This window comes from Haliaeetus leucocephalus, unplaced genomic scaffold (genome assembly GCF_000737465.1).
Source record: "Haliaeetus leucocephalus isolate CR32 unplaced genomic scaffold, Haliaeetus_leucocephalus-4.0 Scaffold339, whole genome shotgun sequence".
Taxonomy (NCBI): Eukaryota; Metazoa; Chordata; class Aves; order Accipitriformes; family Accipitridae; genus Haliaeetus; species Haliaeetus leucocephalus.
In genome coordinates, this window is record NW_010972775.1 from 6,770,535 (window position 1) to 6,798,300 (window position 27,766).

General features: G+C 36.9%; 1 protein-coding gene across 1 annotated transcript in view; it reads right to left on the reverse strand.

The window, feature by feature from the left end:
- Positions 1 to 27,766, reverse strand: part of TJP1 (tight junction protein 1) — a 165,758-nt gene that overhangs the window by 2,008 nt on the left and 135,984 nt on the right. The window contains exons 10-28 of the mRNA XM_010571747.1: positions 25,803 to 25,939; positions 23,320 to 23,425; positions 22,325 to 22,475; positions 21,674 to 21,782; positions 20,809 to 21,028; positions 20,205 to 20,389; positions 19,973 to 20,068; positions 19,525 to 19,607; positions 18,224 to 18,434; positions 17,579 to 17,679; positions 16,052 to 16,405; positions 15,383 to 15,634; positions 13,692 to 14,591; positions 13,260 to 13,354; positions 12,518 to 12,742; positions 7,106 to 7,281; positions 5,931 to 6,372; positions 4,275 to 4,492; positions 2,805 to 2,948 (exon numbers count right to left, since the gene is read on the reverse strand). Coding sequence (XP_010570049.1) covers positions 2,805 to 2,948; positions 4,275 to 4,492; positions 5,931 to 6,372; positions 7,106 to 7,281; positions 12,518 to 12,742; positions 13,260 to 13,354; positions 13,692 to 14,591; positions 15,383 to 15,634; positions 16,052 to 16,405; positions 17,579 to 17,679; positions 18,224 to 18,434; positions 19,525 to 19,607; positions 19,973 to 20,068; positions 20,205 to 20,389; positions 20,809 to 21,028; positions 21,674 to 21,782; positions 22,325 to 22,475; positions 23,320 to 23,425; positions 25,803 to 25,939 — 4,205 coding nt within the window. The remainder of the gene's footprint in view (positions 1 to 2,804; positions 2,949 to 4,274; positions 4,493 to 5,930; positions 6,373 to 7,105; positions 7,282 to 12,517; positions 12,743 to 13,259; positions 13,355 to 13,691; positions 14,592 to 15,382; positions 15,635 to 16,051; positions 16,406 to 17,578; positions 17,680 to 18,223; positions 18,435 to 19,524; positions 19,608 to 19,972; positions 20,069 to 20,204; positions 20,390 to 20,808; positions 21,029 to 21,673; positions 21,783 to 22,324; positions 22,476 to 23,319; positions 23,426 to 25,802; positions 25,940 to 27,766) is intronic.

Sequence of the window (27,766 nt, forward strand, 5' to 3'; positions counted from 1 at the left end):
AAGTTATTGTAGACAGGATTGTAGTCATTTTGCAGCTACATCCAAGTATACTCATTTAAAAGCCTGAAATACTACCATTCTAGAAGGGATTCTAGTTAACTGGTACATACTTAAATATCTTTACAGCAGATCTTATCTACTCATGGTCGAAGGTCCTGTGTAACATTCTGTTATAAGGGAAAGTCATCAGCTGCCATCTCACCAGACAAAGGTTACACTCCATCTGCACAGTCAATTGTCTCTTTCAACTGGAGAAAGTATTCTTCATTTACCCACCTAAAATCACTACTAAATTCTGCCACTACACAAAAAGTTTCATGATCCCACTACAGGAGAACAGTGAAAAAGGCACTGAAGTTCTTTTAAGCCTTCCAGATAAATGCCAATAAACAGCTTGGCCACAACAGATCTGCCTTGAGAAATGTGCAACAAGTTAGAGAATGTAGTCACACAGACTGGAAACACCTGAGAGCTCTGTATTAAATGAGACTGATGTACATTCCATGTAATTTTCTTGAAGAACTCATGAAAACAAAATGAAATACACAATGCACTGAGTGATGGCAACATCTGATGTAGGGACAAAGAATAGAAGGGGCCTGTGTATAGTTAGAGAATGCAAACAAGTTTGCTGCAACCAGCCAAAACTACTTATTTCAGCCAAGAAACTCAATAATGCTGGAGAATTTTTCATTTTATAGATGCAGGGAATGCCGTTCAAAACTCACATGATTAAATACATTAGGAGAAGGATAAAACAAGACTGTAGGACAAGCAGGTCCTAGTCATACATGTGAGACAATGGCAGGCTTTTTTCCAACCCTTCCTCCTAAATACTTAATAAGGATTAGACTCTCGCCAGTGCAACCTCTAGCTGTGGAGGATGTTTTTCCCATACTTACATACAACTGCTTTGGAAAAAAAAAATCCTTCAGTATTTTTTACTAATACATTCTAATAGGTGTAGCCTCAAAGGGCAACTTTTTTCCTGGTCAGTTTTAATACCAGAATCATTCAAACTTTTGAAGGGGTTTAACAGTAAAATATCAATATATGACGCTTAAATGTGGCAGAAAGGATGTTAGTAAGTGCAAATGAATGTCACTTTTAGGACAGAACATGCATACATTGAGAAAAGATGAGGTAGAGCAGACAACGGAAGAGAGGAAAGAACCCAGAATTGCATAAACTGTTATCATAAAGCCACCTCAAAAATCAGAGTCCCATAACCAACTAATTTAGAAAGAGAGAAAACAATTATTTATTTAAGACACAGTATGGTCTACTTACATATCATAAGACAGAATTGCCTAATTTTAAAGTTTGTCTCAAAAGAGCAATGTTATGATATACATCCCATTTCAGATTAACAGAATGTGGTGTCATATTTACAGTACAGAAAGTGTTAAGGTTTAAATATACACGCCCTTGCTCTCACCCACACATGCTCACACACACACATTCTACTTTGGAAAGGGAGAAAAATGTCTCAGTAACTTCAGTTATTGTTTAGATCATTCGAGTCCTCTCCCTTCACTTCAAGTAAGTTCATGAACAGGTGCTATTAGTTACAAAGGAAGTGTTGTGTCATTTTTGTACATAGTTGTTGTATCTTTTGGGACCCTAACATTTATGAGTCCATGTTTTAACACTGCCATGTATACACACATTGTTAAATAGATGCATGCAACACATGCATATAATAGCTTATAAAAAAACAACTAAAAATTATTGCCATTAATACCTCTAGGTTATTGAATCCCCATCAAGGGGATTGATGCTTTAATCTTTCAAAGCATCAGTGCTTTGGTGTTGACAGTGATAGATACATTAGTGACGGAAGATATGCATACATGGTGGCTTAAACGCTGTATACAGAAGTACATTGTTCAGTCATTACTTAGATCATACGTACACATTAATGGTTTGAACCTTCCACCACAAATTTTGAAGGTAGCTGAATAAAACCTTAAGACTTTTTCCCCAGATGTGCAAACATTCCTTTTTAAATCCCTGTAACCTCACAGCCATTTCATGAAATTGCTTGAAACTTGCCCAGAATTCTCAATTAGGTTCCTCACTGACAATTTCAGCCAATACATTCTCCCCCTCATCCCAGAAAGCCACAGTGAGGTAAAAATGAACAGGTAAATAAAATTGCAACCTAGTTGCAACTTTTACTATCAACCAGAAACTTCTGGGTAAAAGGCAGTAGAGGAGAAATAGCCAGAAGCAAGCAAGAAAAGTCTTGTGGAAAATCCAGCTACATTAGAATGAATTGTAAATGCTTTTACTGAACACTATAGTTTTCTTAAATGACCCAGTTGTTAGCATCAACTTGCACACATGGAAACAGTTAACAAGCATTAAATCATGGTCTATGAGCATGCAGATTGTTAAGATTTGCCAGAGTCCTATATGGTTAATTAAGCAACAGACAAACACCAGTTATGTTACAAAGGCCAATCAGAGGTACATAATCATTTCCTCTCAATTTTAGTGCGACTATCATTTCAAGTGTATTCAGCTGTAGCAGTCCTCAAGAAAGAAGACAGAATAGAAAAATACGATAATATTCAATAGACTAGAGATACTACTCTTTTTCTGCTATCATGGTTTTAGCTATGAATTTGCACCATGAGTAAATGTAAGAAAGACATTTGTAATGAAAGTGAAATGGGAGAGTTTGACACAAATACAATGATTGAGTTCTTTATATTACACAGTATCACCTTTAGCCAAATTAACTTAAATTATACGATAGCACCCAAAAGCCCCAAAAGGACAGAGGGAGGACAGCATACCCGACGAGGAGTCGGAGGATTTTAGAGCAAAAGACCAACCATCAGGGGTCATAGACGCACAATGTGGCAGGCGCAGCTCCACTGGCTTCAGGAATTTTAGTCCATGAGGCCCACACATTACCAAGGGGCTAAGAAGTGTTTCGCCTATAGTTAAGAGAAAGAAAAAGCCGTTACTGATTCTTCTTGAAATCGGTTCAAAGTATTACATAATTACATTGCAGAGCCACTCAGCAACCTTTTTATTTTTCTTTTTTAGAGAAAAATAAGAACATTTTGACCTGTCAGTAAAGAATAGCACTTAGCAAGACTGTTTCTCATATAGTCTCTTTCAGAGCACTCAAGGGACTTTTCAATGGAACATATCACAATCGCAAAATGAAAAAGGATAAACAGTCTGATGATTAAATCACATTGGGATTCCCCCCCCCCCCCAAATTTCTAAGCAAGTGCATCAAAAGAAACAAATCCCTAAATCTGTAAGCAGCCTTGTTCATGCTTCTCTTTACACTACAGCTGTGATGTTCTGCTTGTGGATTTATGGTGCACTGGTCTGAATAAGGCCTTCAGCAGCTCAATAACCTATGACCCTTATCCTAACAGTCAAAAGGGAAAACATACAAACACAGATCTATTTTTAGTTGAAAACTTCAAATGTTAACGCAGCATTATTCAGTTGAGGAACATGCTATATTTGTTTTATAAAGATTCAAAGTAACTGCAGATTGCAAGTAATGCTTTAACTGCAAATTTATGAAATTAACCCCTTTATATTCTTGACTTGAGGAAATTGGCAATCTGGCAGGTCAGAAAATGCATGGACACTGGACTAATGGTATAAAAAACAGACTTTCTATGAAAAAAGTGCTCAACTAAGACACACTACTCAACCCTTATTAATAAGACAGTCAGGAATATACTTCCATATAAATAAAAGTTAAAATATTTTTTAAAACCATGAAGCTGTTTTCTTTAGAGAAATTGAAAAAAATTAAAAAGCTGAGTATTTTCAAGTCTTGAAGTAAATTCCAAATATTTAACTCAAGTTAAACTAATTTAAGTCATGTGCTTTGCAATTCTTTCGGACCTAACTGTGAGATGAAGTGAAATATATCTACTAAGAACGCCTAGAGTAAATCCCTGCACTTTGTGAGGGAATCTACAATTTCAAAGATTCTTAGAAAAAGAATTAGAACCTTCCTTTAGTGCACTAGGTAAGTTTTAAACCAGTACTTAAGTCTACAAATTAAATATTCCCAAGTTAAAATTCAGGGCCTCCACCTCACTTATAACTTTCAATATTGAGCAGAATATTCCCTCCCTTGTACTTCTTGTGAGATGTATACTCTGTATCTTCATACAGAAATAGATGTTATATATTGAAGCATGTTAACATATTTTCATATTCTGTTTTGCTGCTGTTAGAATATAATTGTATTAAATAACAGAAGAGAGTACAGTGCCAGCTCTTACCTTTCTCTTTGTCCAAAGGTGGAAGTATACTGTTGTCTCTGCAGACTTTGAAATATATTTCTTGCTCTATTCCCTCTGGAATGGCTCCTTGTGGTATAATAATACTAACTCCAGTCTCTATGGAGCTCAATACACCACCATTGCTGTTAAATACACCTCTTGCTGTGGCTACAACAGTGTGTCCATCTTCTTCTTCCTCATCCTCGAGTGCTGAAGGGCTGAATGTAAGACAGAAAGTCTAGCAGTTTTATCAATATTTTCTTCCTGAGTGTCAGTGGCATACTTTCCTCTAACATTTTAGCAGAGCACAGCCTGAAGTAGGCTAGCACTGATTTTAAAGAAACAGTAAATGTATCCCACACTTGATTGTGTGGGACAACCAAGATGAAAGTAGTTCAAAGTTCTGCCGTAAGAAGAGATCATCTTCACAAAAAACCCCACCAAAGCCCACAAACTCAGAAAGAGTTCAGAAAGTAGTTAAAGCAAGAATTTGGACCAGCTGAATCTTGTGTTTTCAAATGCCTACTTCTGGGATTATACAGAAAGAGCTTGCCCCAGCTACACACTGCAGCTTAGTAAAACTAAACGTAATTAACATCTGAAAGCTTCTTCCTCCTCCCAAAACTCCATTATGACTTCAATACCATAAAGAGTAATAATTCTTATTCAAACCACACTGAACCCTTCTACTCAGATACACACTGAAAACAAAGCCTGTAAAAAAAGAAAAACCTATACATTTTTTTCCAGGCTGCCAGGATATAACTGAAGAGAAACATATAACACTATCGAGCAGCTAGTTTGAGTAGATTTCAGATAAATTTCCAAAGAATTTCACTCAAAGAACCAGTAATTTAAAAATTTCTAGCAGTCTACAAAACTATATAGCATCAAAACATTTCTCAGGTGCTTAAGAACAAATAGGATTCATTCTTCTATTACATTTCTGAGTTACTGAAACATCAAGCACAATTTCAAGTCTGGTTCACACATTATTACTTTGAAATCAAAGGATAATAAAACAGTGTTCTGCAAATATTAGTGAAAAGAATTTAACAAGTCAGCAAACAGCTTAAGATTGTAATACTATCTGCTGCTCTTGGCATAGTTCTTAAAAGCATATTAGGCAAGCACAAGCTGCTTTTAAGCAGTTGTTGTTTTGTCTCATAGTAAAAGAGAACCAATACGAAACTGCTCAAGTGACTTTCTCTTTTTACAAGTATTTTTAAATATCCCTTACACACATGTACCATGAGAGCTCTTTTCTGAGCACATAGAATGAATATAATTTGGTGCAACAGCTATCTTTAGAAATTAATTCCACCTTCCCGAAACAAATCGAGAGGGCAAATGATTACTATCTACCAGAAGATTTACAATTATAGCATGAGAAATTGGAAATAAAAGCTATGCCACTTTCTAGTAACAGGATGCAAGATGATACAGGGACATAGGACATACTTTTGGTATCTATCCAAATGCTCTTCAATACCCTTTGGCAAAGTTAGTTTTACAATCATAGTATCAATCTTTCAATTGTAACATCAACAGAAATTGGAAGCACAGCAAAAAAAAAAAAGGCAGCTGTATTTTTCACAGGTTTCACAGATGAACTCCTGTAAATGTACTAATGGAAAGAAAAAAGCAGCAACTTACCTTACAGGAATGGCTTTAGGCACAGCATTAACATTATTTGGTTGATATTTAGGCTTGTCAACCTGTACAGCAAAGGTATCCATTCCACTATCAAACTCCGGAGGCTGCGATGAGCTGTGTGCTTTCAAAATTGGTTGAGGAGAATTTGGAGACTTTGATGGCAACTCTGGCTTATGTTGAGCTTCATTTGGCAGGAGATTATGGTTGAATTTAGGGCTTTCAAACTTGCGCTCAAAGGGCCTCGCAGCACTAGTGTAAGGTTTTGTTGTAAAGCGGTTGTAAGAAGGAGTGACTGTTTTCTGAATCTGTTCAGTTCCATTAACAGGGCCTTTGTCAGGGAAGCTTTTCTGAGGATAAAAAGTGGACTGCACAGTGTCCTCTCTAGAGGATCTGAAAATTGCTGGCTTATTCTGAGGTGGAGGAGGGTCAGACACAGAGTTAACTGCAATACAAATAAAAAGACCAGAACTTGTCAGTAACCATCAGAAACTTCTAGTCACATACGCTATGGCATAAAAATACATTTTAGTCCATTCTTAATCTACTATATAAAATATATATATAGGTTCAGCTTAGCGCACTCAGATCGTCTGTCATATCATTATATTTTGTATGTTCAGGCAAGTTACCTAATGTTTCATTAGATAGGTAAGTTAGATACAATGGTATGACCTTTCAATAAAAAGGTTAGACTGATTTATACCATGACAAAAAAAAATAGAAAACCAGTATTTAAATACTCTCATGCACTTGCACAAACTGGAAAATTCACTTAGACTGGGCAATCTGCTTGATGTGGAAGTGAAAACAACTTTTTCTTCTGTTTTTAGAAGCCTACAACTATTACTCATGCCTAAAGAACTCCGGTCCAAAGCACAGACCGCTAAATTTTTAAGTACTCGAAACTTTATTTCATCTTTGCTGAGATGACTAATTATGGACGAGACAGTTACAATGACTATTAACACCTGGAATTTACAATTTCAGACAGGATTACCAAATCATTTCACAAAGCTCAATCTCACTACAGTAAAAAACTATTTTCACTAATAATTATTCCAAGTTTCAGTTAGAGAACAACACAGTTACCAGTGTAGACATGCTGAAGCAACCACACAAGCACCTGACAAGTGATACTTGTTACCATGAGACAGGTTAGCTTTCCAGCTGCTCACCTTCAGAAAGTGCAGGCTTGTGATGTGCTGGGAGAGAAAGGACAGGACTATTGATTGACTGAGGTTGTGTATACTGGACCGAAGGAGCAGGAGGAGGAGTTGTAACTTGAGGGACTGGCTCATAGCGTTTTTCACCAACAGGCCTATCCATTGATTCACTGTCAGTTGGTTTCCCCCTGTTGAAATAAAAGAAAAATCAAAAAACATTTGACTGTTTGGTTTCCTCAGGGCTCTGAGCTCCTGCATTCACTGCTATTTTTTTCTTCTATGATCACCTGATTTCCATCTCTTCCTATAAACATTAAAACATGATTTTCTTTAATATCCTGTCTCAAGTATAAAAACATTTATTGATAAGCACAAGAGATTAAGACAACATTGAATCTTTAGAAGAAGATTAGTAACACAAATCATGGCAAACAAAAGGCAGATGACATTTCAGGTGTATTTGCATAACTGCCTAAAAGATCTTAGTTTTTCAATTTCATTTGGGGTAATTTCAATGAAAAAGTGTTCTCTAATTTAGCAGGTCTTCAAACTAAAAATATAAATCCACTTTTTTGGGGGGGGTGGGTGGATTGTTTTTGAAAAGCATAATTAGCCAATAGGACAATGGATTCTAGTACAACTTTTCTAAATACACCTAGTAGTTGAACAATGCCATCTTAATTAGAAATGCAATCAGCTTAAGCTTCACTAGCTTTATGTGCATAGTATAGATAACTTAAAGATCTTATTTTCAAAACTTTTTTCTTATATTGGAACTATTTCTCCAAAAGTTTCTTTCAAGAAATGATAGATTTCACAAGTATCTGTAATTCCGGACTACAATATATAGTCCTTAATTTTCAGAATTTGGATGTTTAAAATTTTAAGTGCACATAATGCCTGTGATGAAATGTAACAGTGAGAGGACACCTGAAAACATCCTCACATCAACAACAGTCTTACCACTTGATGTTCCTTTTCAAGTAGTCATAGCTAGTGTAAGAGCCAAGAAATCTAGGTGATGGCAAAGCAAACAGCAATAGAAGAATGAAAGAAAACAGTCATTCTATCTTGAGCATATTATTTCTTCACACTTTTTATGTTAGTCCTAGCAGTTCTCATATAACAAGGTTGTTGAAACAAAGACAAACACTAATTTAACAGTGCTGTTTCTGATAAGACCTTTACTATATGCATATGTAAATGATCACCTACTATATTTAATGAGATCGTCAGTGAATTAGGAGATGGTCAAGATCAAAAATTGACAGATATTGAAAGTAAGAACAAGACTACAGTAAGCCATTTGTTCCTATCTGTACAAAGAAAGTTATTCAATATATTGAAAAAAGTGAACAAAATCTAAATCCCATATTCTAACAATCTCTCACTTATGGTCCAATTTGCATTAATTTCCTCAGTTTTAACATACACAGAACAATGATGGTTTTGTATTGCAGATCATGTACTGAGGGGTACATTCATACCAAATGTTTCTATAGCACTATCATCTCATCCAATAGCAGAGCCCACACTATAAAATGCTTCCGATTGTTTTCAACAATTCCTAAAAGGATATCTTAGAACAACTGTTCATGAATACTAGGAGAGACAGAAAACCTTAAGTATACTGATGACTTTCCCTCGACTTTTAATGCTTATCTTGCTTATATGTTGCAAAAAAATACATTTTACATTAGGACAGCGTTCCCTCATCCCTTCACTTTCTGTATGCTCATAGAAATGTAACAGGCAACAATTCTAGACACCAGTCTCGCTGCTTCAGAGGAGTATGTTATAAAACTAAGAAAAGGGTTGATCAGCTTTTGAAAGTCTGCTTGATGACCACATGAATATGATATGTGATGCTCAATGAGCTAAACAGCATCTGTATGTATGTGTCTCTAAAATCAGTGTGGCAAAAAAAGATCCTGTTGGATCTGCTGTGCAAGTTTCCATTCCCAATGATTTTATATAAAACCATTCATCCAACAAGAGAAGTTATTACTGCACGCTCACTCACTGTTGTCTTTATTCCAGGTGGGCAGTAGCTGCTTTCTCAGAAAACTGCACACCTGAAACCACTGCTTCCCAGAGGGGATATTAACCAGGGGAGGGAAGCACTACAAAAGCCCACAGAAAAAAAAACCCACCACACTCAACACCTAATCAGAACTGGTTGCCAGCTTTCTGAGGAATTAAAAAATGGGGAAGGGTAGTATATTTTGATGGAGGGAGCAGAAGAGAGCCGTGGCAATACAAACACAACCAGCACAAAGTTGTGCTCAATATGAAGCACTTTCTTCTGTCATAGGGCCCTGACCAAAGGTCAGCCACATTGTTCAGAACCTATATGCAATCAAAGTGGTCCGCAACAAAATGCTTGCTTACAACTTGTGAGTGTGTAAAGTAAGTTCCTCTAAATTATTGATGTTTGTAAATTATTAGCTGTTTTCTAAGTTGTTTCCCACTTCATTTTTGTTACAAAACTGCTACTTTAATTGGAAATGAAACAGAAACGAACCATGAGAACAAACCAGTGGGCAACAAGTTATAAGCCTAAGTGTACAACAGAAAACTTAAACTGCACTGCTGATCTTGAGTTCCCATTCAAAAAGCTCCAGTTCTGTAACAGATACATAACAGTTCAGCTACAGCAGTTTAAGAAGTGAACACAGGACACACTGTTCCTTATTGCCTCCTCAGACGAGGCTGTAACTGCTCATGTAAGTATTCTTAACCCTAGCTTAATGCAATATTTAGATAAGCTACCTCATTCTGCAGCATGTCAAGCTAATGCAGGTAACTACATTCATCAAGCAGGAACAACTCCACTACTCTCAGCCACAGGGGTAGTAGCCTCAAACTGTTCCAACAAGATGTGTGAAACATGTCTATTTACAAGTTCTACTATTTCCTCACATCAAGAGAAACTATCTCTTATTCTACAGTTAATGACAACTATAGCATGCAAATAATGGCATTACCCATACAAAGCAGCTTTAGTAATGGCATAAATTTCCTAAATGATGCAAATAACACCCCAACAAATTAAAAGAATAGACATTTGTACACACGTAATGGGAAAAACACATACTTTCACAATACTTACTCAGTGGGGAAGAATTTCACATAATTTAATGTTTAACATTAATATTAAAAACTGAAAAAGTTGTAGCTATTGCTCATGAATAAGTAGAATGTGTCCTCTGTACCCAAAATACATTATATGGATTATACAGGAGCAAGTGATTGCATAATCTATAGTTCCTGTATCATCTAAATTTAGTCCTGTTAATTTTTAGAAGAGTTTATTCACCAAATAGCAGCTACCATATAAATTCACTGGAAAAAAAAAAAACAAACGTGTGAGTAACAGGGTACAAACTGGAACCTGGCAAAAGAAGAGTCCTAAATATGAAAGCTTTCTCAAGACAGCAATTGTTTTGCGTTTGCATGCAAAGACACTGCAGTATGGTTCTACAGGCAGTACTGTCCAATTGAGTAGTGTTCTTGTGTATCAACTTCCACTCACTTCAATTAATATTTTAGTCTTTATCTATTTGCACTGGACTACCCTGGGTAAATTTTCTTTCCCATGTCTGTCCCTTCCTGTTAAGGGTTACATTCTTTCATAAAGAAAAAACACATTTTTGTCCCTTGACATATGAAACTATCAGCCTTAAAAACAATATTCCTCTGTGGCAGTAAGATGTCACCTTCCCCTAAGTACAAGCCCTGAAGTTATACACTAACTCACAATCAAAACAAAGCCACAACTGAGCAGCCAAAGAATGGACAGACAGAAGTAGGAGGCAGAAAGAAGTATGGAACAATCTCTCTCAACTATTAGCTATTCTGCAGCAAAAATTCACTAGTGGTGTGTTTCTCGTGTTTTTCAGTGCGTGTGACAACACTACAGAGGATAACAAATGTACAACGAAAGCTGACAACACTCTCCATCTGAAGAATTTTACAATCTTCACAATTACTTGATGAAAGATTACATTTCTCCCAAAGCATTACTTGCATTTACAATGGCAACACAGTCCATGCCTACAGATCAAAATGGACAATCTATAGGTAACATTGTTTTTTTATGTGGGAACGCAATTCTGACAGCTACTGCAATGCATTATGAGGCCGGCCAAGACTTTTTTTTTTAGGTCTCTTCCTGTGACGCCCAGATGGCAGGACAGATATGATTCCATCTTTCCATCAGAAGACACAGGGCAAGTAAAAAGGAAGGATAAAGAACATACTTGACTGAGAATCAGAACTAGTTTAGTTAGATTACTATACACATTCCTTCCTTAACATATAAAAAAGTAAAATAAGAAATAGTTACCATATATAAACTTCTTAATTAGAAAAAAAAAGTGAATCCTTTAAAACCTATCAAGTTTTTGGAAAGATTCCAATATTCTCAGTTCACAGAGGAAGACATTGGAGATGATAAACAATATTACACAAATAAGAACAGGATTCCTGAGTCCTAGCTCAAAATCTTTAAGACAAGCACTGGAACACAGTGTATCAAGTACATGAAAGTCAGCTTGCACATACACTTAGCGCTATAAAACTTCAGCAAGCTAGTTTATTATTTCACTCTAAATATCTCATTTACTTTCAGGTTGACAGATTTTCATCTTGACCCAAATAGTCCAGATTTCAAGCAACCAAAGCCTTCAAAAATGCCCAACCGTCAGCCTGCATGCAGCAAGCCAAGATAGCTTTTCACAGTAACAACTAGAAACACGTTGTTATGGTTTGAATCAAAACAAATTTTGGAATTTTAGGTAACTGTGGAGTGTAATTCACAAAGTTTGCGTAAGTATCCTCCAATATAGCCAGTTCTTTACCTGAGCTAAATCTGTGCATGAGCTTTCACACAATTTCTGTATCCAAATGTTCCAAATCAAGGAAGCTGAACAATACAGGAAACAGATGTTTCCATCAACAGATTAAATTCTGGCCTCAGCAATATTCCCTAAAGGCTCAGTTTCCTAATGTCAAACATGGCTAACGTGTACAAGCCTATCTGCAGAATAAATGCACACAGAACTGGAATAAACCAAAACCTTTGGTTTGAAAGATGTTTAAGCACTCAGTATTAGTTAGATTAAGGAAATACTTTGTTATGTTCTGTTAGTAAGTGGTAAGCAAAACAAGTAACATGTTGAAGGTCCCAAAACCTTCAAAAATTATCAATTTAATTTACCAAAATAAAAAGCTATGCAGTTACATGTTTTCAAAGTAAAGCTACATCTAAACAGATAAGTTGACTTTGTGAATACAAAATTTCATTCAGATACCATGAACCCCTGGAATTCCACTGACAGAGGCAGAATTTCTGTTTTAGTCCTATATGCCTCCCTCTTTTTTTCAAATTAGAAAAAAAAAAGGGAAATCCCCCAAACTTACTTAGAATAATTGGTGAAACTCAGCTGATTCTGTGAATGTATTGGTTTAGTGGGCTCAGAATGATGGCTGGCAGGAACCTGCGCAGATGGCTTATTTTCAAAACTCCTGCGATCAAAGTATGAGAGCTGCTTTCGATAATACTCTTCATCTTCTTCAGGATCATAATGATTTGAACGCACAATATCTTCAGGTGGCTTCACTTGCGGTCTCTGTGGTTCTGGGGCCCTAACCAAGAACAATAATATACAGCTGGCTCGCACAGTTGAACAAGCGTAAGTACCTGAATTAAAATCCTATTTTATAACCAAGCTAGTAATAAAACAACCAAAATGTAACTCTTATAATTGCACACCTTGCCTTTTTAACATGTATTGCATGGAAATTAGATAGCTGTGACAGCATAAAGAACGGAAACCCTTATTTCCCTTCTACCTTACCTCTTCCTTTTTGTTTTACTTTCTGATTACCTCAATTAAACATAGAAAAAAGTAAGATGGAGATATTGGCTAACTTTCTTCCTCAAAAATGCCCAAAAAACATACTGTGTCCTTTCCCCCCTTCCCAGCAATCATGTCCATGAGAACTGTACTTTATGCCCTGCCTTATTATTGACACAGAAATCATATTGACACATTCCAACTCTCCACTCTGCAGTTTCCAATTTGAATGACTAAGATGTGTTTTCTGAATATTCTAATCTCATATTAAAAACTATATTTATTTAAATCAGTTGTGCATCTACCTGTAAGTTGTTTTGTCGTGTTCGTACTGGGTTTGAGAAGTTGGTTTTGGACCACTCACAGTTGTGAGTGTAGGCTTAGGTGCTAGTTCTGGAGGCTGTAAAGAAAAGCACAGCATACTCTCTTAGATCCTAACATTTAGAAAGACACAGCACTTTAGGAGTAACAAAACTAAGACTGCCACCCTCCCTTCCCCCACAAGGAAAAACAGAAACACTAGTGAAAGATGAATTGGAGGAGTTTTCAGAATGGCAAGATCCCCTTCAGTGTTTTCACAAAAGTTTTCAGCTTCTGCTTTTAAAACATACTGCAGTTAGGTTGCTAAGAGGCTATTCCACAAGCAGTAAAGTTTTTTGCCAAGACAGTATTTTACTTCTTGCAAGGTAGTCCCATTAGCAAAAAACAGGAATTAAAAAAACACTTAAATGACTTACCTTGACACCTGATGTATCACTTGGGTCCTTCATTTTTTCCAAAGATGGCGATCTTCTTCTTTCAAATATCTTAACTCTACTTCGCACAGACTGTGGTTTCATGGCTGGATCTTCTTCTTCCTCTGCTAGAGATGGCGGTGCAGGCAGTGGTTTACTGTTAGAAGGCAAAACTTCTGGTTTGGTTTGTGATGAAGGGGCAGGAGGAAGAGAAACACCTGAAGTGCTATGAGAAGGCTCATATTGTCCAGCTTTAGCATTATAAGCTTGAGGAGGACCTTGCTCATAGGCCCTTATATGTGGATCAAAGTACTGCTTCGGTTCAGGGGATCGAGATATGGCTGACTGGTATGGCTGAACTTCTTGTTTGTATCTACCATGCGTGTCATATCCAACAGTATGCTGATCTTCGTATCGCACTTGTGGTAAGCTGAAGTTTTTGGGTGCATGCTCATAGCGAGGTCTGCCATCATAGCTCATTGGAGGGGGTTCCTCAAAACGAGGTTGTGCTGGATAATAGCTGCGTTCTGTGCTCTCTTCTATATTTTGTCTGGAATCGAGATCCCTAGGAGGCTGGTTTTCATAAGCTGTTCTTGTTTGGTTGTAGGGCTGTTTTTCATCATAATAAGCCCAGTGCTCCTCATATGGAGGCACACGGTCATCGTAATGTAAGCGAGGGTCATAACCACGAGAAAATTGATCTACATAGTTTGTAGAATCATACCTATATGTTGACTGTTCATAGTCCCTACTCGGTTGTTTTTCTGCATACTGAGCCTGGGATTCATAGATCAGATTTGGGTCTCTTTCTTGTCTCTGTACTGGGTGATTAATTGCTGGCTGTTTTAAGACATAGCTTTGTCTAGACACTTCTTCGTTAATATATGGATCCTTTCGGTATACCTGTTAAAGAGAGGCATACTTTTCAGTTCAAATGAAGAGTAACTGCAGCTGCATTTGAAATGTAATATTTTAAACAAACCTAAGTTTTAAATATTGGCTTTAATTTTGTTTAAAAGCAAAATAATTTGATGCAGTTGTTTGCAATCACAGGAAGCTGAACTTGGTGATTCAAGAGATCCCTTCCAGTCCTGTTTTTAAGCAAAAACACATAAGTAAATTAAAAGGGAAAGACAAAGGTAATAGTCTCTCACCTTTGGGGTCTGGTGTTGGGTGGGTGGGGGGGCATACACACTTTTTTGCAGGGGGTAGGCAAAGTAGAAGTAAATAGATTTATATATTTAAGTTAGTTCTAGCATTGCTGAGGAAGTATATAAAGTCACCCAACAAACTGGATTCATCTTCATGTTCAAGGATTTGGCATGATTTAAAGCATACAAAGATCTAGTGTCTTTGTAGGGGAACAACAGATTTTTCTCAAAGCCTCATTAATAAACAGCAGAACATTGACAAGCTAAAAAAAGTCACACGTAAAGTAAAATCAAAATGCAGAATGCAGCCTTATTTTAAAAAATGCCATCTTTTTCAGAAGTGAAAAGTATATAGTTTGAAGCCATGCACACAAAACATTAGATGATGCTTAGAAATTCAGATGCACTGTTTTTTTGTAACCTGCATGATCTCTTACAGGAAAAAAAAATTAGAAGGAATTGTCCACGTAAGGGCAAAACAAAAAGATCATGTGCTAGCTTGATCTATAGCAGGAAATCAGCACAACAACGTGGCACAGGTACCTTTGCTGGATCTATATGCGGCGATAAGGATGATGGCTCTTGATCTCTTAGGACTATATGAGCTCCCTCAGTACTTGATGTTCTTAAGGGGCCTGCTTGTGGTTGGTAAGAGTTGTAAGGAGCAGCGGTAGGCTCCTCCAGTCTGACATTAGTTAGGTTTACATTAGCATTTACTGCAGAGGTTGATGAGGTTGCAGGGTTTGATTCAGGCGACTGGGAAAGGTAAGGGACTGCAGGTGAGGCTTCTGCTTTCTGTGAAGTGTTTAAAATATTTTAAATATACCGCTATTGAATCACTGTATGACTTTGATTTTTATTAAAATAATTTAAATGATGCTTTGATCAACGCAGCTAGATGTAGAATGAAATGTACTGAAAGTATCATGCACTAGCACTTCGAGAAACTCATCATGTTGAAGATTAAAAAAGTGAAACATTTAATCAAAGCAGAATGGTACTTCAACCACCCTCCTGTCAGAATGAGTCACTAAAACAGGTAGGGCAAGCTGATTCTCCAATTTATTATAACATATTATTGCTGCTGTTGACAGATTTTTGTACACACTCACAATACTGGTAAGGAGACTATAAACACAGATTTTTTTGTTCAAGAGAACTTGCAATCTGAAGTAAAGGTATAGTGGTCAGTGTATAAAATTACTTTCTTACCGGCTGAGAAGTAGTTGCTTTAAATCCTGAAGAATCTATTCTGAGATTTGGCTGTGGCTGAGCTTGAGATGCATAAGTAGGGTAAGTTTGAGTTTCATGATGCATTCCAGAAGAATCCTCTCTAACAGGTTCAGAAGAACGTGTAATAGCAGATTCAGGAGGAGTCCCAACCTCATCATTCAGAGTTTCATCCAGTTCTTGATCAGTATAAGCACCCCCTTCTGTATCTGTGTCTTCATAATCAGATGTGTGTCTACTGTCTGTGCTGTACATAGAATATTCACTACCAGGAGCTGAGAGGTAAGAAAGGCGGTCATCATGTAAATCAAGGTCATCACTTGTAGCACCATCTGCCTGTGTCAAACAAAATCATAGTACACATTTATTGAAATACCTTTTAAAGAATGCCCTTCTTGCAATGTAAAGCTAGGAAATTTTTTTGTGATTAAGAACAGGACAAATGGAATGCATCTGTCTTGTTCTGAACCACAACAGAAAGTCTAGTAGTTAAAAAAGTTAGTCATATTCCAAATCCAACAGCACAGCAACACTATGAAAATTCAACAATTCTGAATATCACAGGGGAGGAGAAATCGGGTTTCGACCGTTGAAGATGTTAAGCTTACACCTAAAAGCCTTTTCTGCAGTATAGCTCTTTGAATCATTTTACTAAGGGGTCAGATGACTGTCAGTGTAAGGGAGGGGATAGTGCATAGTGTCCACAGACATCAAATTGTTTGGAAAGATATAAAGCTGCACTTTAAAGTGATATTATGATACTGGACTCCAAGTTAACTTGAAGGTAGATGTAAGGAGGTGAAAGGAGCTCAATCTGAACAGAAATAGATGATCCAAATATTAAGAAACATATAGCAATAACTGATTCATCATTTGCTTACTTGTAGTTGGCACTTTGCTTGATATTAGTTCTTCAAGAGGATGGATCTAATGTGCATAGTGTAACATGCAGCTTGAGAAGGCAAGTGGAGTTTAGTGGGGAACATAGAATACCAACTTGCAATTTTGTATCTGTGTTCTCAAAACTGAAAGAACACAGTTCTCAGAAAGGTCAGAAAGAACAAGAATACATCACTTGCTTTTATATTAACGAAAAAACAATTCATCAGGCAATCCCAGCCCCTAGTACCAATGCAGCAGAACACACAGAATTTCTTTCATGAGAAAGCATCCAGTCCCCACAAAGTCTTCAAAGCAGTAATATAACCTCCAGTCGACAGTGGCAATGGGCAAATGCTCTCGCTTACTACACTGCTACATGCACAAGGACAACTGTACAGCCGTCATTAACAGAATAACTGCACTAATATAGTGACAAATCAGTTTTGAGCAGTTCATGCAGCCATAAAGCATTACTGCTTTAGATCTTCAAATTATGGTTAAAATGAGGAAAAAAAGGAAAACATTCCACAACTATCTGCCCATATCTGTAATGCCAGTAAGAAAGAATGAACAAAAAACCTCTCAAATACAGTTTTGTCATTTCTCCCCAAACATATTATTTCTTACCTTTCCTTCTGAAACCCACACTAGTTGGTTCTGTTGTTGTTGAATTGCTTCCTTTAGAGCTCCATACCATCCTTCGTTCATTGAATTCAAGTTAATGGTAGCTAGAAGTACAGCAGGTTAGTTTGACTTACGATTTCTGCAGAATTATGAGAAGGATCTGTACCACCAATAATAAAAGCAATATAAACTGGTAGGTTAAAACTATGATATTTAATTAGTAATGTAAATATTAATATTCAAAGCAACCTTAAGACTTGATGTGGTTTGGGACATTTTATCCCACAGGAAATACTGAGTTAACAGTAGCTTAGAATAAAGTGAAGCTTCAGTTTAGCCAGACTAAAAAGAAAAAAAATTGTATCATCTTCCTATTTATTCAAATGTTTGATTTTGGCTGATGATCCTGCAAAGACACCAAATCTATTAGAAATGTCATTTTGATGTTTCAGTTCACTTCACATTTGTGCAGACATGTGCAAATGATGCACACATCAGTGAACTATTGGTTATTGAACAGGGGAGCCCAAACAAGTCAACAACTGCTTGACTTGGTCCATTTGCAGAAAAGTCTGGAGGAAGAAGTTACTCCCATCTCACCTCCTCCTCCCTCTCAGAAATACTGATCCAGTATATCCCATTACTTACTTGTAAAGAGATGGTGATTATTTTTGCGTAGCTTGTGAGCTCTTTCATACAGCTTTCTTGCACTTTTTCGTGATTCTGGGCACAACCTCATTCTCATAGTCTTTACACCCTGCTTAGAATCAGGATTTAGGAACACTACAATAGGATACCACTGGGCATAATTCAGACGGTCCACTGCATTAGGAGTGACATCTAATAAAGCATGTTTGTCCTGTTGTGACAAAAAGCACAGAGGCAAGAAAGTGAATCACTTACATACTAGATTTTAAACATCCTCTACAAATTTATTTTGTATTGCCTTTACAGAGTTCATTGTTTCAAAGTATTGATTTAAGTTCTTTTCCTATTTGAATAATAGATTAATGGAAACCAAACCAATTCCAATAGCAGGCTACATAGGCATATACATTTTGAACTGTAGGACTGACTGTGTAACTATGAGGTTTTTAATATTTAACTCCCTATTTAAAAAAGGCTCCTCAAAGTAAAGCAGGCATTAAACTAAAAATAAGTTCCCTATTAGTATTCTGCTAGTAGGAAAAAAGGAAAGATTGAAACACAAGACCTAGTCTCATTACACACCTCCATCTTCCTTTCAAAAAAAAAAAAAACACAAACCCAAAACTAAACAAAAAAAACCCACCAAAAACCCAATAAAATAACCCCCACCACTCTGAATGCAAGAACTTGGCCAGCTTTCATCCACTGCAAGATTCATCTCAAGCACACAGTATCCCCACTTTCCTGCTAGAATAGCTTCCTCCCTCCCAACTTGGGCATCTGAAAGGCTAACAGTTTGTTTTTAAGTAAGGAAATAAAAAGGTGAGGAATAGAGCCTTGCATCATGAACTAATGTCAAAGGTTTTAAGGATATTAAGGAAGTGAGATTGAAGGACCCTTTCCCCCAGTCCTTGCACAAAAAATGATGTGAAATTATTAATTTGTAAATTGGGATGGGAGAAGACTAACAACTCCATAAATAAAGTAACAATTTCTAGCTGTAATGTCACACCATAGCTTTAAGTGAAAGAGGAGACAACTTAAAACCACCTTAATAGAGAGAGGACAACACTCCCAGGAGCAAAGCCTAGAATTACTTCTAGGCTGCAGCTATTAATATGGGGAAGGAAAGGGGTGGTGGTATGTTTTTTTTTTTTTTAATTAACCAATAAAAATACAAGAAAGTTATTTTTTAAGCAAACATACTCATTAATTATTCTTCTACATTTTAAACACCCAACACTTTACTTGATACCAGTTTTTCTCTTGTGTTAGAAGTACAGTGACAATAAAAGACTTACTTTATCAATTATCTGTTTTATAGTGTGAAGACGAATAATGCCAGAACTACGTTGGTCAGTACCAGCATCTCTCGGTTCACTTTCTGGTAAAGAGGACACAGTAAAAATCTGTTGTAAGTTTACAACATATTCTACATTTCCTCATTAAGATAAAACAAACCATTTCATAGCTCAAATCGTCTAATTCAGTTTGAAGACACTCCTCCTGCTTCAAAACAATACACAGAAATCTAAAATTAAATTTGAGAAGACTATAAATAGAACTATTTCTTTCACCTTCAGAGAATTATCAGCAACCAAACAGTACAAGAGCTCACAATTAGTCAGTTCCTTTACATTGTCAACATCTTGTTAAACATGTTAACAGCAAAAGTAATAATGTAGAAACAATCTAGCAAAAGGAAGTTGACTATTTCATAACCACAGGAAAACCTGACCTCACACTTACTTGCAATTTGAAAGATATCTGGTTCTTCTCTAGCAAGTTTCTCCCGTGCAACATCAGCTATTGGACCAAAAATGGTTACAGGTCTGAGAAACCCAGCTATAATTGAAGGAAACAAAAAAGTCAGAATATATTGATTGCTTAAAACAAATGCAAGATACTCTTAAATACATAGGCTAATACAAAGCAAACTACACAAACCTGTTAACCTGCAACAGTAAGAATAAAGCCATACCTTCCCGCAGAACAACTCTTTCATAGGCAGGAAACTTTGTCTGAACAGGTTGGGCAGAAAGATCTTCTCTGCTTTTTCGGAGATTTCTTTTTGAGCTACGCAAACCTCGGAATCTCCAAAAATCTGCTCGATCTCCTCCTGCTGTCTTTGGAAGCGTGTACTGTACGCTAGCTAGTTGCTCAGCTCTAAGATGACAACAAATCCCAACCAGTTATCAAGGAAGTCAGCTTCTGAAGTAATACTTGACTAGCAAGCTTATACTTCCAAAAAACACTACCACCTGCTGAATTACGCTTTTGTTGTTTCTGTATTAGGAAGTACAAGATTGAACTGCTGGGGCTGATACCACATTTCTAAAGCTTTATATAGCCTTGTCTCTTTTATTGAAAAGAAAGTTTTAGGGTTTTGTAGGCTGTCTAAGAGTTAAAAACAAATCCATAAATCAGATATTTAACTTTAATTTGTTTTAACGCTTTGTCACTTTTTCTGACTGAACCAGTTCTATAAACTAGCATCCTGCAGACAAGTCCAATCATTCATTATACAGACACAGAATTTAAAATTGTAGTTTTAAAACAGCAATTTAAATATTTTAAGATCGTACCTGTTTTTGTTAGGTATGATACCTCTTTCAACTTCCTTATGATTCTTGCCAATCCGAATTGCCAGCCATGAACCCAGTTTGCCATTGTACAGAGTGTCCACCACCCGGAACACTTCACCTTTGTTGAAACTTAGTCCATAAGGAGATTCCTTTTCATATTCAAAATGAGTTCTGATATAGAAAGAATCCCCTACATCAGACTCAACAATGCGACGATAAACTGAAAAAAAAAAAAAGAAAAAGAAACCCCAAAATATAAAGTGTTAGGTAAGTGATGTCCTAAGGTTCACAAGAATTACTCAAAGTAGTGGCTCATCTTAATTCTCCTTGTTTTAAATAAACAATATTACTTCAGGAAGCCTTAATGTCTCAGAGCTGCTCTATTTTAAGCAGCACAACTATTAATAGCAAACTCTACCAACATAAATTCAACTTTCATGGTCAAAAATTTGGTGCTAGTGCAAGCTTAATTCAGCTCCCCTAGAAGGAATGAATCTTACTGGGAAAGAAGTTTGTGTGTGCATGCACATCAGTGTAATCACTCATTTTCAATGTCATAACTACAACAGACCCCCCTGCTCACCCCAAGGTTTAATGCCAATACTTTTGTCAGATGCTAGGGGTTATTTTTGGTGGGGTTTTGGGGGTTTGTTTTGTTTGTTTGGGGGGAGGTGTGTGGGGGGTGTACTGTTACATTACCAATCTCTAGTCCATTTGTAGTAGTAACCTATCCCAAAGCCAGAAGAACTTAATACTCTTTATAAGGTGCCAATTTCCTGCAAGCCACAAGTTAGTCGTCATTCGCTATACTTTTTATATTGTCCCAAGCAGTCTATTAAATTGCTCCCGATACACAAATACCTACCATCTTTTTTCTTCTGTGCCAAAATGGTTACTTCTTCGCCTTTAGGAAGATCAAGCAAAAAAAGGACAGCTTCTTCTCTGATGATATTTGTGAAGTCTACGTTATTTACCTGGTATCAATGAAGTAATCAGTTTGATTTAGCGTATGACATTGTAACAGAGATTTAACTATACAATGGGAAATCTAAATTAACTTATTGCTAAGATTTGGGGTTTTTTACTCAGTTTCACACATACACACCAAGTGCATGTATCTCAAGATGTCTCTTGTACTACTTTATTTCTTGATAAAAGCATAGCTTCCAGAATAATAGGTAGCTGTTCATTTGATATTCTTCAGATCCATGTTATGGAGCACCTATAAACATTACTAACATACAGAGCCCCCTGACAATTTAGTGACCCAACAGTTAAAAAAACCAAACAACTTTATCAACTGAATTAGTCTAAGAAATTGAATGTGAAACTTACCAACCTTCCTAGCAACAGTATAGTAACAGGAGATTTTGCTACTATTAAATCATCTAATAATTACATGCAGGAAAAAAAACCCAAACCTGTATGAACTACAAAGGCAATATATTCAATATTACAGAAAGAAAACCTACTTTGGTACAACAAAACATTTGTACCGTTACAGTTTTTGACATACCCTGAGAATTTGGTCCCCTTCCTCTAATCCTTCTTTTGCTGCAGGGCTGTCTTCCAGAACACCAGCTACAAATATGCCAACATCATTGCCACCTGCTAGTCGCAAGCCCACACTATCTCCTTTTCTGAATTTTACCAGTTTCATGCTTGGCCTGGAGATTTAGAAAGTTTTCCACTTAGAGCTGTAGTAGCACAAAATAACCTGGTAAATTTGAGACTGAACACATGCAAAGAACTAATTTGCCTATCATTTCAATTAGAGGACATTAAGCTATACATACCATTAACTGCTTATGAACTGCAGCATTACAACACACATTATCAGCACTTCAAAAAAAACAAAAACACTCCTGTATTTACTTGTTTAGTGGGATTTGCCTTACACTCTTACAGTGATTTAAGTAAGGCACTTTGACACTCTCTTCCAAAAACATTCCTCCTTTTAAAGAGCTGTGCTGGCATATAGATCTATTTCGGCTCTAAAGAGATCAAGATGAATTCGAGACAAAACCAAACTAGAATCTATTCTCATCGTACACTAATGTCCATAAAGGAGATCCCAGTTGAAGCAGACTCATTTCCACATCATGACTTCACACATTTCTGCAGTGACCTTTATTGCTCTCCAATTATTATGAAAGGAAAATAATATGCCACAGTATCCCTCCTCTCTCTGGAGATGGTGACAGGGCAAGAGGGTTGGGGGTGCTCAGGGAGAGCGAAACACCGCAAATTATTTTCACCAGTTGATAACTGTTAACTGCTCATTTCCATAGAAAAGTAACAGACTGAAAAACAGTATATTACACAATATAGGTGCCAACAAGACTCAGGAATAAACCCAAAGTCTTCATCCTAGTAGTTCTGAACAGAAGTGTCAGGACAGTATATTGGACTTTACATCAGACCATTTATACAGGTTATTCATCGCCTTGGATAAAAGCTTAGTTTGCTCAAGGACCAGGCAGATTCAAATAGAGTTTAGAGTTACATTACCGAAGCATTCCATCTTCATGGGTTGAACTGGGTAAAGGACCATCAGAGGGACTGACTGGTAAATCCACATCTGGCTGACCTCCTTGTGCATACACTGGCTTTGGTTCTATCAAAACATCAAAAGATTTCCAATGTCCATTTGGTCATTTAAAGATGAGAAAGTAAAGCTTAACTTTTAATTAAGAGCTTAACGACTTCTTCAGTAGCCTCCTTCTACCCCACTTAAACCCACCTAAAAGTGAAATACTAGAAACTTACAACAGAAGACACTCTCACTGTGCCAAAGCAGCGTAATTACTGGCCTAATTATCACTTCAGTAAAAGCCCCAAAACTTTCTTTGTACTTCATTAAGTACTCTGAACACCGTAAAACAAGAACTAGAAGGCTTCATGCTCACAAGACCACTTGCAACCCTGCTGTTTCTCATCTTGATTTATCTGATGTAACTTGTTCACTTTCCATTGGCTCTCTTCCCTCAAGAATTCAATTTTTGAAACAAAAATACCACAAACATTCAAACTACTGCTGCATGCCTTGAGGTAGGCAGATTTCAACACTTACTTTGGTCCAGTTGGTGGTTCTTAAAGATCAGCACTTAGTGTGGCTCTGCTGCATAGATTCTCTGGAGTCACTGGGAAGTAACTGCCACTGCAGTCTTCCCTCAGTAATGAGCACTAATAGCGGCTCTTCTCTGCTACATGCTTGGTTAGAAGAATTTGTATTTAAGGCTTATCTCTGCACACTTGAAAAAAGCTGATTTCAAACTAGGCTGGCTTTGAACTAGTCTAATATCCCTGATCTTCCCAACAACTATGCTGTCTTCCCTTCAAATTGCCGAACAAACCAGTTCGAAATTTCAGATATCAGTTTGGTAATAATGCCTCTGCTAATGTGACTTTTGTCCTTACCATACAGTAACATAGCACTTTCCTTTAAGTCTTTAATGACCCTTTCCTAGCCTAAGCCTCCGATGATTCCTCTGAACCAATACTCTGCTTCCACCCTCCTTTGACCCAATAAACAGTGACAGTCATCTTGCCCTTAGTCTAAGCAGTAAACTCTCACACAATCCACCAACTACTTTTCTAACCACATTTTCATTACATTCTTTGAAAGACTGTCATTTCCCTAGAGCTTTCTGTGATGCTGTTAAAGGATTATGCCCTTTATTGCACCTTTTTATCTCAGACTATGTATTATGGCAAGTTAATTTTATCTGCAGAAACAAATTATAAGTATTATCTTTATGTATTGGCCTACATCTCCTCCCACCCAAACTAATGGTTCCATGCTTCTTCCCATTCACCTAAGAACAGAACATTTCTTCTTCCCCACTAACCAACAAAATCCCTACAGCGCTTCCTACCTGCTTGCCAGTCCCTCAAACCAATTATTGGTACATTACTTTGGATTAAGAACCATCTCAAGGGTCTCCTATCCTGGCTGGCTTTGTATTATGCCAATTATTAATCTTCAGTATCTTACAGAAATACTGAATTCATCTTTCTAATCTCACTACTACATCCTTTCTCTATCTTGGCAAATATAAACTTACTTCACTTGCATCTTTACGTAACACCACTGCAAAAGGTCACTTCCTATGACAAACTTTCCAGTAATGGCTGCTGCATCAGAAAACCTACTGTTCTCATGTTCAAGATCTTTCGGAGTCTATCAACATCATAACTCTTCACTGAGCTACTGAATACTACATGCGGAAGCATCACTGCTCATCCATTAAGTCTTCAAATTTTTTCAAGTTTGAATGTGCTTTTTCTTATTCTACCCAGCCTTTCAAGAACAGCTCCCTCTAAACTATCTGCACAGCTCCTCTTTCTCCACTTATAATTTCACTAAGGCACCTCATTCTGTAAACAAAAATCTTGTAAGTCAGCCTGCTCAGAACAGTGTCCTGTCACTGTATTATCTTACTTTTTTCATTTTTACACCACCTGGTTTTTATCTGCTGCCATTTAGCTTATCCTTCCCTTTTTGGAAAAAAGGAATGAGATTTTGTTTTGGTTTTATTAGTTGTACTGTACTTGTTAAAATGCCCTCTTGGTCCATGACTGTAGTTAGTAAGTGCTACAGTAACAAAGCATTTCAGTGTTTTGAGTTGTGTCTTGGAAACAGCAGTTCTAAACAGGTTTAACTACATCCTTCTTTAAATATAGTCTGCTACAGTAACCCATAAGACCCAGTCTACTGCTTAATTCTCCAAAAAGAGATGATGGATTTTAACCTTGCTTGAGAGATCAGGACAAAACTCTTGACAATCATCACCTATAAATACAGCTCTAAACACTGTAGTTTGACCCCTATATATTGGGCAGAGCCCACACTTTAGGTTTTCAGGACCAAAACTCTAAGATACAAATGGACTTATGGTTACAAAGACTGCCTGTATATGCAATAGCATAAAGTCTTTACTGGTCATGCATTCTCAACAACATGCGTAATTAATACATTTTAATGTTTTCACCTGGGAGTGGTGGAGTTTGTTTTTCAGTTCTTTCGACTGCTACCTCTTCCATAGTTTTAGAAATATCATCTGTGTTCTTTACAGGTGTAGAGACAGCTCCTGCTTTAGTTACTCTCTCATCTTCTCTGCTTCGAAGACTATATTAGGAAAAAAAAAAGATTCCACTGTGCATATAGAATTGTTTCTATGACCTCAGTCTACTAAGACTAAAGAATAAATCTTTTAATTCATGAAGTTCACACTTGGTGGATAAGGAATTACCAATTACTGTTTAACAAGATTTTGTTCTTAAGACTATCACATTATTAGTGATTTTTACCATTTCTAAATCTGAGCATTTTGTCCCTACCTTCATATTAATAAAGGACTTCTCTACATATGACTATTAGAAGGAGGAATGACATGGTTAAACAGACTGCTCTGCTTCAAGCACAGAAGTCATACACATGCGCTATATATTAAAAGCTATAGAAGAAATTGAGAAGCAAAGGGAAGAAGGGGAGAAGAGCAGTTACGATGGTCTTTTTCTCACCCCTCCCTGTAGAAATCATGGCTCTTTAGACTTAACTCATAGGCTTTGCTGTGATCAAGCTAATTTATCTGCTCCTTTGTATGGCAGCTGCCCTGGAACACAAGTGCTGCCAGTGTGGCTCTTGGTAGGACTTTGCAGAGCTAAAATGTAGAATGCAAACATGCCCCTGATTTCTCAGTCTTCACAGAGGATGAGGCCTTCAATCCACAGCTATTAGAGGAGTGCTTCTCTCACACTCAGTCATCCATGTATTTTAATAAAAAGACAACTTGCTGCTTCTTATGCATTTCCTATACATGTATAGAATATATAGAATATATAGAATAAAACAAAGGCATATATGACAAGTTAAAAAGCAAAAGTCCTCTCATGTTCTTTAAATGATGACAGCAACTAAAGCTCAAAAGAACATAATTTCTATTCTTTCAGCTCAAAAGATCAGGTATTTTTGTATTGTTACATGGACATACAGCTACCAGCTGTGCCACAGCAGAACTGAACAGAACATATGCCGTATGTTGAAGTGTTAACTGTTACACTGCTATCTGTTGAACAGTAAATAATTTACTAGGGCAGGAACAGATGAACATTAATAATCAGCTGGAAAACAAAAGTAGATCAATATGCCAAAGAGACAGTCTTAATTCCAGAGCATATACATTCTTAAAAAAGTCATGAGATGCTCAAAAGTACCTATCCAGTTCCTGAGAGTTGGCAAATAAACAAGGATATAAAAAGTATTTGAGAGAAGACACACACAAACAAACCACAGCTTTTTATATGGTATTAGAGTTGATTGCCAAGGAGGGGAAAAAAGGTACTTCCTCAAAGATAACAACGGCTTGGTCAGTAGGTGCAAGCCCATCTCCTCTCATACAGGAAAAAGTTTTTCACTACCAACAGCTAGATGGTGCTACTAGGCAATAATGAGTATCACTTTCCATAAAGCACAAATGTATCCAAAAAAATCCATTATACAAAGACTATTTATTTTAATCAGAACCGATACACCAAGAGTTGGAAATATGACTTAGGAAAACAGATGCCAGCAAATCTACTCATCCAAGATGTGTGAGAAAGAATAAAAGAAATAGTAAACATCTAAATACAAGCAGAATGTGCTTTCCTGAAGCAAAGTGAAGTTTGAAACATCAGAAACAAAGCTTAGCTATTCAGCCAAGACACACTAAGACTTCTCAGCACTTTCTTCTGCCAGTTATAAAACTGTGTCTGAAGGCAGCTAAAAAAACAGAATACACAAAAATGCTGCAATCATCAGAACAATCCGGGAAGACACAGGCACCCTTGCACTGTAAAGAACCATCTTGTTTTAAGTAATTAGTAAAAATAAGTACAGCAGCCTAATTTTTAAAATCCTTTTTTGTGCCTTTTTATTCAGATAAACCTCTTGGGGGGGGGGGGGGGGCGGTAC